Genomic DNA, 15,995 nt, shown 5'->3' with positions numbered 1-15,995 from the left:
CTTCCCCACGAGATTTTCAAGGGGTCGTTTTGATTCCCCAGCATGGGCAATCATTTAGTACATCCAAGATCGACTAGTGGCTCAAAAAACTTGATGCCTGAATGATCTAAATGGCTGTTGAGAAACAGTGCTGGAACATGCTGTGAACCTGGTTGACCTGTCAGTACATTGGCTTCACTAATCCATTGCTCTCTAGACAAGAAATATTGATATGGCCAGGCGGTGAGTGCCTGCATCTGTAGTAAGCACTCAAGGGCTATTCCATGCAGTGACAGTTTCTCTGACAGATGGCAAAGGAGCTCTGGCGGCATCTTTCCACTTGGTTAGAAGCGGTGTTGCTCGCCACATGGTTAATCCTAGGCATGGTGAGAGACCCACCTTGGGCGCTGTCCTCCGGGCAGCCTCGGGTCGCAAGCAGAAGCTCCTCAAGCGCTTCACCAGCTGCCTTTCCGTGTTGTACAGACAGCAGGCTGCAAGGGGGAAAGGATGCCACATCACTCGGGCTGCTCCACTGTCAACATTTGTTGCACAAAACAGTGGTATGCTATTTACCTTCTATAGGTCGCGTGCTGCTGCAGATCAACAATGCCGTCTTGGTCACAACCGCAACTCACCCACTAGTTATGGTGGGCTAACTAGTGCAACATTTATAGCCACTAAAGCTCACAGGAAGCTTAGGGAAAATCTTGTGTAAAGACACAACCTTCGAGTACTGCATTGAACCACAGGTATGCTACCCTAGGTGTCTAATTTGATGGCTAACAGCAGTCGAACAAATAAAAAATGCCATAGAATCTTAAGTTTCACGGACCATGGTTCACAGGTGTGGAGTTAAGCCGATGCAAGACCACACAACTTCATTTTCACATTATGAGTCAAGCGAGAAGAACTAGGCTAGCTTTATGCGAATACTTCCAATCGAGCGCAGTTAACCGTCATAATATGGAGTACCAGCATTCAACAAGATGTCCTGTGGCTTTGTTCTGTTCTTCTGAGTGCAAACACTCTGTTTTGTGATGTCTCTACTTGAGCACAAGATAAGATACATTTCTGAACATAGATGTCTACACTCTCTCTCAAGCTCTCTCTCAAGCCATTCCTTTGATGCATTGTCTAGAATGCACAGTGAGTGGCTCACAATGCTGGCTTGCAGTGACATCATACAGGCTGCCATACTGCCAAACCCCCTGCAAGCTTCCAATTTCACCCGTCCTCTTGCCAGTATTCCACCTTCAGAGTCATACTATTGCGCAAGCCTGCTTTTTAGTATGTTGTCTTTTTCACGCAGCGATCCGGGTGGTAGCAGCAAACGCCTTTTAAGGTAATGATGCTAAATTTAAGCTGGCTTCATGATCGCGGCTGACCGTGTGCTTTCTTTGATGATTGGTGGATGGAAGGATGAACGACTTTCGAAAAAAAAATTTAAAAAAAATGTGTCAACTTTTTTATCGCGTACTGACCCCTCCCCTCAAACTGACGTCAAATTCTGCTTTAAAAAAAGTGGGCTTCTTGCGAGAGTAAATACGGTATTTTCCAGTTAACGCTTTGCCGTTCCGACTGGCCAGTGCCGTCATGGCGTGACGCATCCTGAAACTTCTGAACAGCATACTTTGTATGGGTGCCCCTATCATCATCACTTTGTTTCGCTCGCAGATTCCAGACTACCAGCAAAACTGGTGCGTAAAAGGGCAAATACAATGCGGCCTGTCTCGGCTAACGTTTGAGTACTCAAGAGATTTTCAAGGTGGCTGTTGGTACATGCATGCGGTGCACGAGGACTTCGTTAAATCGAACGTGCGGCACAAAACTACTACGTTAAATCATGAAAAAGAAATAAATGGTTTTCAATAGGGCAGAAATTGGGAAACAGTCAGTTACATCGAGCTTCGACTGTATTGCAAACATCACCCTACTCTATGTTCTGTTGTCCATTTTTTCTTTACATTCCAATTCTTTACAATTGTCAATACTTGTTCAAGATGTGTCTTTTTTTTATGCAAGTCCTGCCTGCACTTGTATTCACAGGAAGTGGTTTGTAGATCTCTTAATTTTCACTATGCACTGCACAGCCTGCTTAACGACCCTTAGATGTGGTTTGTACCGGTGCCTTTATTCTTGTGCCAACTGAGCTCAATGTCACAAGTGCAGCTGCTGTAAACCACCTGGCTGGGCCCAGTCAAGCTCTAGCCACACAACTTGAATGCCCATGTAACCATTCCAGAATTATTTGTACCAATATGGAAGAATCAACTGAATTTAACCATGTCCACACAATGGAATCCTGCAGCACTAAAGTTACTATCTTCTGGAAGCTGCGCCATAGCATACTGTCAGATGAGGAGTTAAGACATCTCCCTCTTCCAAGCCCACCCTGCAGAAGTAGTGCTGGCAGCCAGCACAAACTGCTTGTGCCATAGCAACAGGGGAGGGAAGGCACCGTCCACTTGACAGTAATGGCAACAGTCCACTAAACAAAAGAGAAAACTCTCAGGCACAGCTCATTCATTCACTCTCATGATCAGTGGCTACATCAGTGATACAGTACAGTCAAAACGAAGTCCTACGTGCAGCCGGAAATTTCGTTAAATCGCGAATTTCGTTACATTGAGGTTGCTATGTTTTAGTTGCCCAAATGAAGTAACAGGTTCATGAAACGTTGCTGGGAACATGTAAATTACGAACTCAGGAAATAATAGTGCTAACAAGGGCATGGCAAGTTATTTTGTATATCAGGAGCGCATAATGAGTGATAACAAACGAACGGGAACGCAAAATTTTTCTCCGCATGCGCAAAAAGCGAGCGCAGCGCCTAGTACTCAAAGCTGTCGCCAGATGTCGCCATTGGTATCATCATCATCATCCAACGTTTGCAAACTGAGACAAGAGAGTTAATATGAGTCTCTAGATCATCTGATCTAGGTACTTTAACGGGGACGCTGTCGTATTATAGTGAGCTAGATATAGCCGTATGTCTGCACCTTTGTTCAGGTTTCACCTATGCGTACGATATTTACTTGCATCAGAGCCCACCTCCCACTTTTGCCACCGAGAACTTGGAAGAAAAAAAAAAAAGAAACATCAGCTCGTTCCTCCGTTTAGCGCCGCCGCTGTCCAATGTATTTCTTGGCAGTGCGCCAAGGTGTGCAGCGAGAACAGCACTGTGTCTCTTGGTGTTAGCTTTAGTGAGCCTCACTGGCGTGGTGCGCCGCTGATCGTAGTGTGCTCGGCCTCCAACAGGTGACGCGACTCTGTTAGGAGCCAGTGACGCCAAAGCGCAGCGCTCGTAAACATGCGAATAGACTCGCACGAATTCGGGCAGTGTGAATCTTTCGTGTTCCCATCATAACTCTACACTGTTAGAAATTCGCTGAAAAAAAACATTATAGTTTAGGCCGTTTACAGTCTCCAAACACACCACGAAATGCGCCAGCTGTATTGCATTTCGCTTCCGATTAAAAGCGACCAGTTTGGCCATGATTACAATCTGTGAAATCGCATTCAATTAGAAAAAATACTATGTTATCGAACTTCTTGCGAGGAGGTTTTATTATTTAGACATCTTGAGGAAACGCAAAATCATGAGGAAACACAAGTAGCCAATTGAGCTCGTATGCAGTCTTCAAATCATGCCAAGACTGCCGTTCGTCGAGTGACGGTATCACTTCCCTTAAACAAAGAGAAAGCAAATATTCTTTTAGCATCAATGTATCTATGAACTGGAGGCGACAGCGGCAGAAGAAAGACAAGAATCTCAGACGGCGTGCCCGCCCTGTGGTGCGCGAGAGGCGCTGTTATATCATAGCTCACAAGAGCACTGCCGCCAGGGCCTGCACGTGTTCTGACTGCAATGCCCTTTGCTGATTCTGCACGTAGAAGGTCAACCCCCCCTTCCCCCTTCGAGCAATTCGATGCTGCTGCACCAGCAAGATGCAGTCTTCAAAATACAATATATGCTTCTCGCGCAAATCATATACACTGTTGTGGTATATGATTTGGTATATGAGGTGTATATGATCATACACACCTCCCTCATTACCTCGCTAATGCCACCTAGTCATTTTCGCTCTTTGAACTTGCGACTGAATGTTTTGTTCAATGATAACAAATGACAGATTTTCCCCTAAGTATAAAAGCTATTTACTTACACAACTGCCCCTCAAAGATGAAAGTAAACTCAGGGCAAACTGAAGTCCACATGTTGCAATGAATTACTGCATCCTAATGGCAGACTAGCTCCCTTCATTGAAAACAAACATTTCATATACCAAAAGGGCCAGGTAATCAAATACATGTACAGTCGTGAGCTTTATGAAAGGGAACTCGCGAGCGTGTGGCAGAGCCTCTGCAGAACAAGTGGTAAAGCGCGACGACGACGTTGGAAATGAAGTGCACCGTGCACTATGAGCAAGGTTTGCATCAGCAGCTAAAAATCGGTTCTGTGTCGTGCTGCCATCAACTGATATCACTGCTCACTTGGCACAAAATCGGGACAACAACTGACAGCAATGAAAGAACACATTTTATTCTTTTTTGACGCTAGGCGATAAAGAGACAAAGAGCAGCGATTCACCTTTTGCTGTAGCTCCTCAAAACAAAACTTGAATTCATTCATTATCAGGCACACTGGACATCCTTAAAAGTGAGCTAAATTTTCTTTACAAGTTAAACTTCAATGTAACGAACCTCCATGTAGGGAATTCGTTGATATTACAAAGCTTTTTGACTCCCCAACGCCGCCACAGTTGAAATGAGCGTATCTGAAAACTCCACGTGACAAATGTGCCGTGGCAACTGACCTTGATATAACGAACTCCCGGTGCCGACTATCTCTTAGCTAGAGCAGAATTACTGGACATTTGACGAAACACCGCAAGTCTCGGGACGATAAAACACGAAATGACATGAGAAGAATGTCTATGATTGTAACGGGCGACTGCAGTTGATACAATGCGCTGCGTTTCAGCGCATTTACGTGATGAACACAGTAGCCTCTGCTGCCTTCACTTTTGGAACATGACACTACAATAGTTCATGCTTAAAAGCAATGAAAAATAACAGAACAAAGAAAAAAGACATGGCGAGCAGTGTGCGTCCATCTCTGCCACGCGGGTGCTCATGGGCTCCTACGTCGCAAGAACAGCGAAGCATGCCTGCGCCGCGAGGCAGAGTCGGTTTCTTAGGGAAACGGTGGTGGGCCAGTGAGAACATGCCTGAAGACGCAGATGCCTCCTCGCTTAGCAGTGGCGCAAGCATTGTCCCCCAGACTAATTCCTCCCCCACTCCCCTTTCCACACTCTCTCGTAGAATTAGTTTGGCTTGTGGGGTTTCACGTCTCAAAGCGACTCATGCTATGAGAGACGCTGTAGTGGAAGGCTCAGGAAATTTTGACCACCTGGGGTTCTTTAACGTGCACCGACATTGCACAGTGCATGGGCACCTTGCTTTTCGCCTCCATTGAAAAGCAGCCGCCGCAGCCTGGATTCAATCCCGGCCACATCGCGCGAGCCACGGTGGTGGAGGCTGTTGCCGAAGTCGCGCCGCGCCCTCAGCGTGATCACGAAATGTTTCACCATCTCTATAACCTTTAATAATTCTTATTTACTGTTAACACTTTCAAGGTGGTTTCACTTGCAATCAATACTTATTTTGGTTTTCGTTCTGCATTGTCCTTGAGTGTTGACAAGAACACTGCATACAGTAAAATCTCGGTGATACGAGTCCGGTTGATACGAATTTGAGAAATTCCCCGACTATAGTGCATTGTGTACAATGTGCAAAATTTTAGATGGTCCGAACACTTTCCCGCGCCACTGCGGATGATATGAATGCTCGAACTGCGAACGCAACCTTAAGCAATACGCACTGCCCGCACATCATTGATTCTGCAATTGCCAGCCACGCTGTATGTACGCATCATGAGCAGTTTGCGGTAACGCGTAGTCTGCACCTTGGCGACGTCTCAATTTTCTGCCAGGCTCGCGCCGCGAAAAGCTTTCAGCGGTGCGTGGCCTACAAACCGCAGATGTCGCCATCGCTGTAGCTGGCACGCATGGACCAGACATCGCTGGCTCCGCAATCGCAATCCGCAAGCAGTTCACAGCGCCGCGTGGCCCGCATGTCGCCATCTCGTCATGCTGTACGCGCCGCGAGAAGTATGCAGAGGTGGGCGAATTGTACATCGCCGGCATCGCGATCGTTTTCCATGCCGCAAAAAGGCGCAGACGTGCAGGGGCTGCACATCGTAGACTTCGTGACTGCTAGTCGTGCTGTACGCATCGCGAGCAGTCTGCGGTGCCGCGTGGCTGGCACGTCGGCATCTCCTGTTATGCTGTAGGTGCCGCGAAAAGTCTGCGGAGGTACGCGGCCCGCGCATCGCCGACATCGCAATCGCCTGTCGTGCTGTGTGCGCCGCGAGTAGCGAGCTGTGACCACGCGACCGTAATAAACCTTCTCGGACGTAAACAGATATGCGCGACTGCCTTTTCTACGCTTCTGCACACTTATTTTCGTTCATTTTGATGATACAAATGTTCCGATGATATGAATTTTTTCGTTGCCTCGTGAGATTCATATCACCGAGGTTCTACTGTATAACGAAAAACTGAAAGTAACGAAAAATTGCAGACATTTTACAATTTTGTTACGACCAGGTTTAGCTGTAGTACTATAAAAGCTGGTGCTCTGCATACCGCCCCGTGCTGAGACGACTGCTAGCGTATCAGCGAAGCGAACGCCTTCAGAGCAGCAGGTGACAGAAGTAAAAACAGATAAAGCCATTTAATGCTTCGTCAAATGATGTTCATTTGCTTGTTTCTTTTTTAATGGCAAGCGTCAAAACAACAGACTTGCTTTCTTTGCTATTAGCAATATCAAGATTTTGCACGAAGTGAGCAGTGATATCAGTTGACATCAACACGGCACTGCACTAATGTTTAGCTGCCAATGCAAAAGATACACAAAGTGCATGAGGTGCGGCCAGCAGATGAAACATCCCCACTCTACTTTATTTCAAACACTGCCACCGCGCTTCGCCACTTGTTCTGGACGCGGCAATCTGGCACATGCTCGCATGTTCCCTTTTGTAAAGCTTACGACTGTACATTACCACCACCAGTCATTTTGGCAAGCGAATTGCAGTGACCTCAAGACAGTTTTTTTTTTGTGCAGATCCCTGAATAATACTAGAGAAGACTGCTGTACACTTATAGTTGATAATCCCAGAGTCTCTTTCAGTCTTCGCGTCCAATATTTAGAACCAATTTTCTGAGGAAATAGTGTGTCTTCCATTGCTATACAAACATCAACGCAGTCAGAAAGAAAAACAAGATCAATTTTGGTTCAGTTCTCCTCAAAGCCCACTTTAGAAGGAATAACCGCAGCAGACGTCCGTTCACTTGCCCTGTGACCCAGTAGGAAGTCCAACTCACGGGGGAAGATCTCTGGGTAGACAAGCCGGTTGGGGCAAAGTGGGTAGCAGCCCAGCAGACTGGCCTCCAGCCTGCACACACACAGCATGAAAGCCTGCCAGCCCAACACTGGTTACGAGGCTAGCATATAAGGTTGCCCTCAAGTAAGCTGGTACAGAAAGGGGAGTCTAGTACAGAGTGCAAAGGTTTACAACGCCAATAAGGAGCAAGGATAAACACAGGAAGTATGTCTGTCATTTTGCATCTCTCTTTGCCCTTGCTTTTAGTCACAATTAGCCAACCGGCACGACCTACTCTCCAGTTTCAGCCCAACAGACATGGTACAAAAGCATTGCACCACCCTGTGACATGCAGCAGTTTTAACGCAACAGTGTTAAAGACAAGATTGTCCAGAGCATCCATTGTCGCCGTTGTGGGCAAAAATCAGTAGCCTGCAGGTGGAAGTTGGCAGGTGACACGGCCAGGCAGTGATTGGTCAGCAGGTTGTGTGACATCATGAGACCATTGTGACACAGCTGAGTTGACAGGAGCTGCCAACGTGGGCAGCTCCTTAAATATGGGAGGGTTAAATGGGAATCAAACCCATCAGGGGTACCCTTGCATCCCAAGTCAGGCACATTTGTACAGCTTGGTTATCTATATGAACATCTATCTTGGGTGGTCAGTAACCTAATGTAGCTTACGACTGAATTAAAATGGAGATTTTGAGCTAGTTGGTATACGTTCTGCTTGTTTAGAGTGCAAGCAGACACAGACAAGGAAGACAAACAACATGTGCCAGTAACTGACAGCTGAATGCACGAATTTTTATGATGATGTAGAAGCTTTCAGTGGTCAGTAGAAGAGGATGCGTAGCTCGTCTTCCTTGTCTTCATTTGTTTCAGCTCAAAAGGTGCAACACAACTGAATGCTGATTTGTATGTCAAAATTAAAGGATCACCGACTAAAAAGGCTTAAGTAAAACAAGCAGGTGTTTCGGCTTCCACACGAAAGCTTTGTTCACTGAATGGAAACCAATGCAGATGTCGGATTTTCCGTGTACAGGGCCTTTAACAGTGTCGTGTTAAAAATCAAAGCATGAAGCTTAAGTGTGCCATAGTAATTGCCCCAGGCACCTCACACAAGTTAGCAAAAGAATACAAACATTCCAGTTTAGTTTGTTTTCTATACTTTGGATAATCAAGGACTCCAGATACTCCAAGCGACCTTATGCTGCGTGGTTTCCACATGTTCCGCGAGCGCATCCACTAATGTCCACTTCTGTTTTCACATCCAAAGCTGAATATGGCACAGGGACGTGCATCATGTGAAAATGTTTTTGTGAAACACTCTTACTACTTCATTCCAGAAATTAAAAACATTGGTGCCACCTAGCGACAAAGCCAAAAGCATGCGATTGGCGATGCCAAGTGAGCGTTGCATTTTGTGGAAGGTGCACTGGAGAAATTGTAGAACACGCTAAAACACGATGAGCTCTCCAGAAAGAAAAAAATAAAACAGTGCCCTCAAGGGAATCTTGATACTTTACCAAGATTTGGCCACTGGATGGGATACATTAATAATGACAGGGTTTCACTGCATAGTGGCACTTATGTTTGTTGCATACAATTTTGAGTGCTGAATTAAAAATTATAGATCCTTGTTTCTTGAATATGAGAGTGCTCAACCTATACATAACAGGCATCCCTTTCATTTCCACCCTAACCTCACAACACGTATTGGTCCCTCTTCAGCAAGGGTCTGAGTGTGAAACTGAACCTTAACCCTCACCAATCCATCGCAATCCCCAATGGGCTGAAGCAGTGGAACAGCATATGATGATCAGCTTCATCACAGAGCAACACTGCATCAATCATCAAGGTAGTGAGGCCTACTGCTACCTGAAGACGCTTAAATCCGCCTTTTGCGCGAGTTTTCTGCGCATGCGCGAAGCCCTAGCGGCGACTGATGAAAACACACTGAGAGGCGTCGACGGCACTTCTCGTCGCCGCACTCATAGCCAACGCACGGGGGCTGGAGGCGCGGTACGTTCACAGCCTCGGTAAAACGATGCCAACCACCTGTGCCGCTTACGGCTGCCACTCTCGAGGCGTGCCGGGATGCAAGACGCGTTTTGTTAGGTTTCCTTCGGCGAGCCGCGACCTGCAACGGCGTGAAGCTTGGATTAGGGCAACCAAGCGTCAAGACGTGAATGGGCGACCTTGGCAGCCGACTGCGTGCTCTCGACTGTGCGAAAAACACTTCGTTACAGGTATGTATGCATCTAAAGGAAATGTGCATGATGAAAAGTATCTACCGGAGTTTGCACCAAGCCTGTAACCCACCAGTGATAGCCGCAATGAGCATTTGTTCGACGCGTCTGATGGCGATGTATTTTGTCGTTTGTTTTATTTATGTGCGAAGGGGCCGGGTAGCGCAGATATCACAGGTGGCTGTGTGCGCTAGACCGTAATATTTAGCATGTTTTATTGCGACTGCCGCCTGACTAAAAAGAAGAAAAAAAGGGTGTTTGTTGTGATGCACCGCCGTTAGCGAGCCGAGTGGTTGAGCTGGTCATGAGGCTCGCGAACGGCAGTGCATTAAAACGCCGTATCTTTTTTTTCTTGTTAGTGAGGTGGCAGTCACGATAAAACATGCTAAATATTACGGCCTAGCGCACACAGCCGCCTGTGATATCTAAGGTACCTAGCCCTTTCGCACATAAAGATAAGAAGGGACAAAATACATCGCCTTCAGGCCTTGGTGCAACTGAAGCAATCACGCACCGAAGAAATCCTCATTGCAGCTATCACTGGTGCGCTACAGCCTGGGTGAAAACTCCAGTAGGTACTTTTCATCATGCCTATTTCGCTTAGATGCATACATACCTGTAGTATCTGTGTTTTTGCCGCTCGGAGCATATGACGCACTTGCACGACGCACAGTATTTTTTTTTTTAAATTAAAGGCTCGCCTTCGTGCACGCCAAAGCATCCGGACTTTGTTCCTTTAATGTACGCAATCAGATGCACTTCGTTAGGGAGCTTGATAATCGCCGTCTTCGTCCAACCGTTTGCAACGGCAAGGAAACCGCCCGGCACAATAAATGAGTCTCCTGGAGGGTTCATGCTCGTTCACTTGCAGAGCGGATCGCTCTGGACGTAGAACAGGGTTGGTTCCTGACCGAGATGCGCATCCGATATGTAGGAGATTCACATGTGTCACCAAGTTGTTGATTCCGCAGAAATCACGGCGGAGGCAGAAATGAACGTTGGAGATCCTTTCACAACAGAATGACCATTCTCTGCGCACCGAGAACCTTTTCACCACTGCGACCACATCCGTTCTGACTCCTGAGGCCAGAAACCGGCTACAGCTCTGAATCATCCATTGCCAGAAAAATGCAGCGCGTTTCCTGCAGGTGTACATTCCGGCCGGGACAATGCCCTTTTCACGGGGTGTGTATATGTGACTCTCTGCCGATCTTCGTGGATGAAATCCTATAGCTGCACGGTTGTAGATGACGCGAGGAGGAAGCGACGCCCATTGCACCATGCCGGCGCCGCGGTGACCGCATTGTGCTCGGTAACTCAAGACACCCCGCGCATATGCGCCACTCAAAGTCACAGGAGACGATTCCACCTAGCTCTGCAGCATCAACAAACCCCTGGCTGCTTTGCCCTTTGAGATCCCTCTCTCTCTCTGCCCCCACGCTCTCCTGTCTGCCGAAAACCTGCAGGCTGAGAGCGTCTCATTCTGTCACGTCGAACACGGCCCGCGCTACACGCTCTTACAATACGAAGATAGTATATGCGTACGTGCGTTATGAGTGGATTGTGAAAACGCTCTACCTTCCCCCATACTGCGTGAACATGATATGCTGCAACCACTGTCACTACTTTCTGCTCCGAGGCCAAAAAAGGAGGGAAGCTTTCGCTTTCTACCAGCGTTGGCGTGGCCATTTCGTATGGTGCGCTCTCGCGTCGTCTGCTACACTGCCGCTCAATGTGTTTCCCGCCCGCTCGCGCATGACGGCGCCACATCCTCGCGCAAAAGGCGGATTAGATGTGCCTTTACCACATCTGGCACTGCTCTTAGGGGGGACAGTAGATATGACTACAGCACTGACAACCTCAGAGGCACAATAACAATGCTCCTGCAAAAATCCTCCATGGCTTCAAAGCAACTTAGACGTCACTGAAACCATACGATAGTTGCGCTCTAAATAAGAAATGAAAAATTTGCAGCCTATCTCACAGCTGAGTCAGCATCAAATGTTTGCCACATTACAGCAGAACATAAACCGCGGTAGATGCCACCACTATTTGCGAGTTCATCCTTTGGCTGCTGAATGCCTGCTTTTATAGCTGGCCAGTGCACATGGTGCCCCTGACTGCTTTTGTGTTTTGGGGGGCCTCTTTCCTTAGCTGGCTCCGTTGACTGCTTTAGGCGCTACACTTATCAGTGGCTCTGTTCTCCCTCACTGTTGGACACATCTTGATGCTCATCCACTCTTCTCATCGCCAATAAATTTGGCCACCTTAGCTGCCTTTGTGTGCAGCTACACGATGCTAACACAGGCAAGCTCTTCTCCCCCTTGGCTAATGTGGTTCCATTGCATGGCAAAACACAAAATGCATGCGTGACACTGATTATACGAATGTGCAGCAAGATAAGGAAAGTGACTGTTTACAGCACACAGCACAAGAGGCTGCGGCAATGAGTGAGCGGTCGAATGAACTGGAAAACAAAGCTGCTCAGTTTACAGCAGCACTGGTTCAAATCCGACTTCAGAATCATATTTCCTAGTGCTTATTAGGACACAAGGAACAGAAAGAACACATATGAACAAGACAGATACTAGTCTTCAACTGTCATTTATTGGAAAGACATTTATAATTAATTTTGCTTTTTCCATAAACATAAAAGGTCTTTTGTACTCAATGCCACAGGGGGAAATCATGACTGCTTTGCACGACTGTATTGAAAGTGGTGCCCCAATTGCTTTTCAGAATGCTGTTTGGCACGTCAACTGATAGCTTTTTAAAGCTCGTGTCGTTTTACCTTTCGTCCAGTGTCATAAATCGTGAAAGTGCAGAATATCTTCAAAAGGATGGTGTGTGCATTGGTTCCTGCATTGTCCCAGCACTTAGTGACATCTTTTTAGCGTATTGTGACCAGACATGGCAGTAATTGAATTACAGTAATGAAATTAGTGTAATTTAATTACTTTTTCGGTAATTTGTAATGTAATGAATTACTTTCTCAGATTGGTAATTTAGTAATGTAATGCATTACTTTTTGGTAGTAATTTCGCAGCAAAGTAATTAATTCTTCTCGAAATTACTTTTACTAAAGTGCGTCATCACTCCTTCAATAGACAACAAATTAAGTAGAGTGCGCGAAAGCAGGAGCGACGTGCTGCAATCCGAAGCCAGCGTAACGGATTGGCAAAAGGAGGCAGAATTGAGCAGAACTATAGTCAACTAGAATACTCTGGAGAACAAGTTGTTGTTTTGTTTATTAGCTTTACTTAGAATTTGCATTTATGGAAACTAGAAAGTAATTTCAAAGTAATTGAATTACTCAGTAGAAGTAATTTTAATGTAATTTCATTACTTTTGGGGAGCAGTAATGAGTAATGTAATTTAATTACTTTTCTGCGATTTTCAACAAAGTAATTAGTAATGTAATTTAATTCCTTTTCAAAAGTAAATTTGCCATGTATGATTGTGACCAACGTATTGTTGCACAGATGAACCCTGGCAAAGTAAAATGCATTTTTAGATAACTACCTTGCAGTAATGAACCTAAAAAAAGTCTGACAATAGAAAAAATATGCTGGAAAATGTGCTTGATTTGTTCGATTCCAGTAGCCAGGGTTTAACCCTCACAACTGAAATACTAAGTGACAATAGGCGGCAGTTCCTTGATATATATACATAAAATTTGAAAGGGCATGTGTTTGCGGGTTGTATTAGCCGGGGACAAAATAAAGACCTTCTCAACTATCAACTGGCGCATTCTAAACTTATAAAGAGAGTAATCACCATGAATGCCATCCTCACTGCTCTCAATAAGTCTTGCCAGCAATGTATCCATGAAAATGTGGCATTGCAAAAACTGTGCCTAGAGAATGCTGGGTTTCCTGAGGAAGCCATTCTTTACATCTGTGACTGAAAAGCTACTGAAAGAAGTGAAAGTAGGTGACAACAAAACTGCGAAGATCCCCATCGACAAACTCAACTTGTGGCTATGCTATGTTTAACAAGTTGGCAAAAAAGTGCGACACTGAACTTGTATTGACTGCCCCAAATAAAGTTGTGTACTTGTGCCCTTCCATGAATGGTGCAGCAAGGCAACCAATTTGTAATACAAACCACCAAACGCAGTTAATTCCGTGTAAAGTTGGTGTCGTTTATGAAACCCCGCACACTTGTGCAAAGTAATGAATTGGACATTCAGATCGATGCTTAAATGAAAGGCCGAGAGAGCATCACTTGGCAGCGAGTCCATACCAGCTGGGGGGAATCTCACAGATCACTGCAAGCGGTGCTTTATCAAAAGATGCCTTGGTGACCCATACCCTATAACCTGCACACTGATCTTTCAGAATACACACGTAGTGGCAACAAAAAAATGCCGACAGAACGAGAGACTTTCGAAGCCCTGTGCACAGATAAGATGGACCAGCCTATGTTAGCACTTCATCTGTGTATCTATCTAAAGTAGAGATATTGTACCTTAATCGTGGCATCCCCACTGCACATGTGTGATTGTCACCAATTTGAGAACTTATATATTACATTCTTTTCTAATAAAAGGCAGTTAAGTGCTAGCGTCTGTTCTGTTCATATGTGTTCTTTCTGTCCCTTGAGTTCTAATAAGTGCTAAGGAATACGAGCTCAAATGCCTTCCAACTCGTCCAAGTTTCCACCTTAATAAGTCTCCTTTGGGGTTTAGTATGCAGTTCTTTCTGCTAAATACCACTCACACTTAAAGCTGTGAAATATTCCAAGGAACTGCGTTTTGTGTTTGCCTTCAGGTTTGTCACAATTCCCGCCCGAGTTCCACAGTTTCCACCTGTTCACCAGAGTTTGTCAATAAATAGAGCTAAAAGCACTTCGTTCTTCAAAATTCTGATGTCACCGATGATGAGGAAATCACATATATAAAATGTATGCTATCAGGGTGATGTTAGTGAAATATGGAAAGTACTCAGTCACCTTGAAATACAGTAGACTCTCATTAATTCAAACTCTAAGGGACTAAAAGGATTTTGTTTGAATTATCAGAAGTTCTCGCATATATGACTCTGAGCAAGATTACAGTGCACATTATAATTAAGTATCCACTTAAATCACATTTTAAGCACTTCTACTCTTTTATTACACAATAAAAACAGCAGAGATGAAGGATTCAGAACAAGTTTATTAGAAATCTATGGCTGACTAGACAATTTGAAGAAATCATGAGTCCTTGATTGCTTCTTTTTTACATGTGCATTCAGAACAAAGTTCTCTATTCCAGTAAGAGCAGCTAGTTCGTTTTCAGAATTTTCTGCTGCAGTCAGAAATTTCTGAACCCCGGCAAGGTAGTTGAAGACTTGTGCTGCTGTCACAGAGGATTGCTCTTCCGATTCCTCCTCTTCACTTTCGCTGCTGTACTGTGCTAGCAGCACCTCAGCTACCAAGTCGTCCAGAGTGTCTTCCCTGCACACACAGAGGTTATCGTCAGCAGCTGCAAATTCACTGAGGTCAGCAGCTATATTGTGTGCTTGGAGAGCAGAAAGCACTAGCCCTGCATCATCGCTCTCCATTTGGAGGCAATCTTCATTTTCATTTTGAGCGCAGTCAGGCGAAGTATCATTGCTGTGGCCTGGTATGCGGAAGGCATGCTGGAAGCAGTTCCATATTGCTGCTGGCGTTACTGCACTCCATGCGTCAGCTAGCATTCCCACCGGTGACAGCAATGTTATGCTGTACGACACAGAATTGTCCATGCATATTAACATCCTCTTAAGGAGTAGCTTCCTGTAGTTTGTCTTCAGACATTTGATCACCCCCTGATCCAGGGGCTGGAGAACAGCAGTTGTGTTTGGATAGAGGAATTCAAGACGAATTGCCTCCAGGCCCTCCACATCCCCGTGAGCGGGACAGTTGTCAACAATCATCAGCACTTTTCTTTTATCGCGCTTGAACACCACGTCAAGTTTCCGAAGCCACTCTTCAAGCAAAGATTGCATCATCCACGCACGTGAATTTTCTGCATATGAAACGGGTAGAGTTCGGATGCCTTTAAAGCACCTTGGATGCTTTGATTTGCCCACAACGAAAAGTTCGGGCTTGTGGCTACCATCCATACTGGCACAGACCATGACTGTGAGTCGCTCCTTGCTCAGCTTACCGCCGGTACAACGTTCTCCCTTGCGACACAATGTTTGCTGAGGCATGCACTTGAAGAATAATCCCATTTCATCAGTATTATAAATATCAGCCGGGGAGTATTCAAGCAGTAGGCTCTGAAGACGCGTCTGCTGCCAGTCGGTAGTAACCGCCTCATTCACCGCTGCCGCTTCTCCACTTACAGT

General features: G+C 45.7%; 1 protein-coding gene across 3 annotated transcripts in view; it reads right to left on the bottom strand.

The window, feature by feature from the left end:
- Positions 1-15,995, bottom strand: part of LOC146201138 (tRNA-queuosine alpha-mannosyltransferase) — a 74,038-nt gene that overhangs the window by 24,244 nt on the left and 33,799 nt on the right. For 2 of the 3 annotated variants that reach the window (XM_084595666.1, XM_084595665.1), the window contains 2 exons: positions 7,428-7,498; positions 379-470 (listed from right to left, as the gene is read on the bottom strand). In XM_084595666.1, the coding sequence (XP_084451792.1) occupies positions 379-470; positions 7,428-7,498 (163 nt within the window). The remainder of the gene's footprint in view (positions 1-378; positions 471-7,427; positions 7,499-15,995) is intronic. The other variant, XM_084595667.1, reaches the window with a different exon arrangement.

This window comes from Amblyomma maculatum, chromosome 2 (genome assembly GCF_055883805.1).
Source record: "Amblyomma maculatum isolate TAMU_Amacu chromosome 2, ASM5588380v1, whole genome shotgun sequence".
NCBI classification, from domain to species: domain Eukaryota; kingdom Metazoa; phylum Arthropoda; class Arachnida; order Ixodida; family Ixodidae; genus Amblyomma; species Amblyomma maculatum.
Note: the sequence above shows the minus strand (reverse complement) of the source record. Positions and strands in the feature narration are given on the sequence as shown.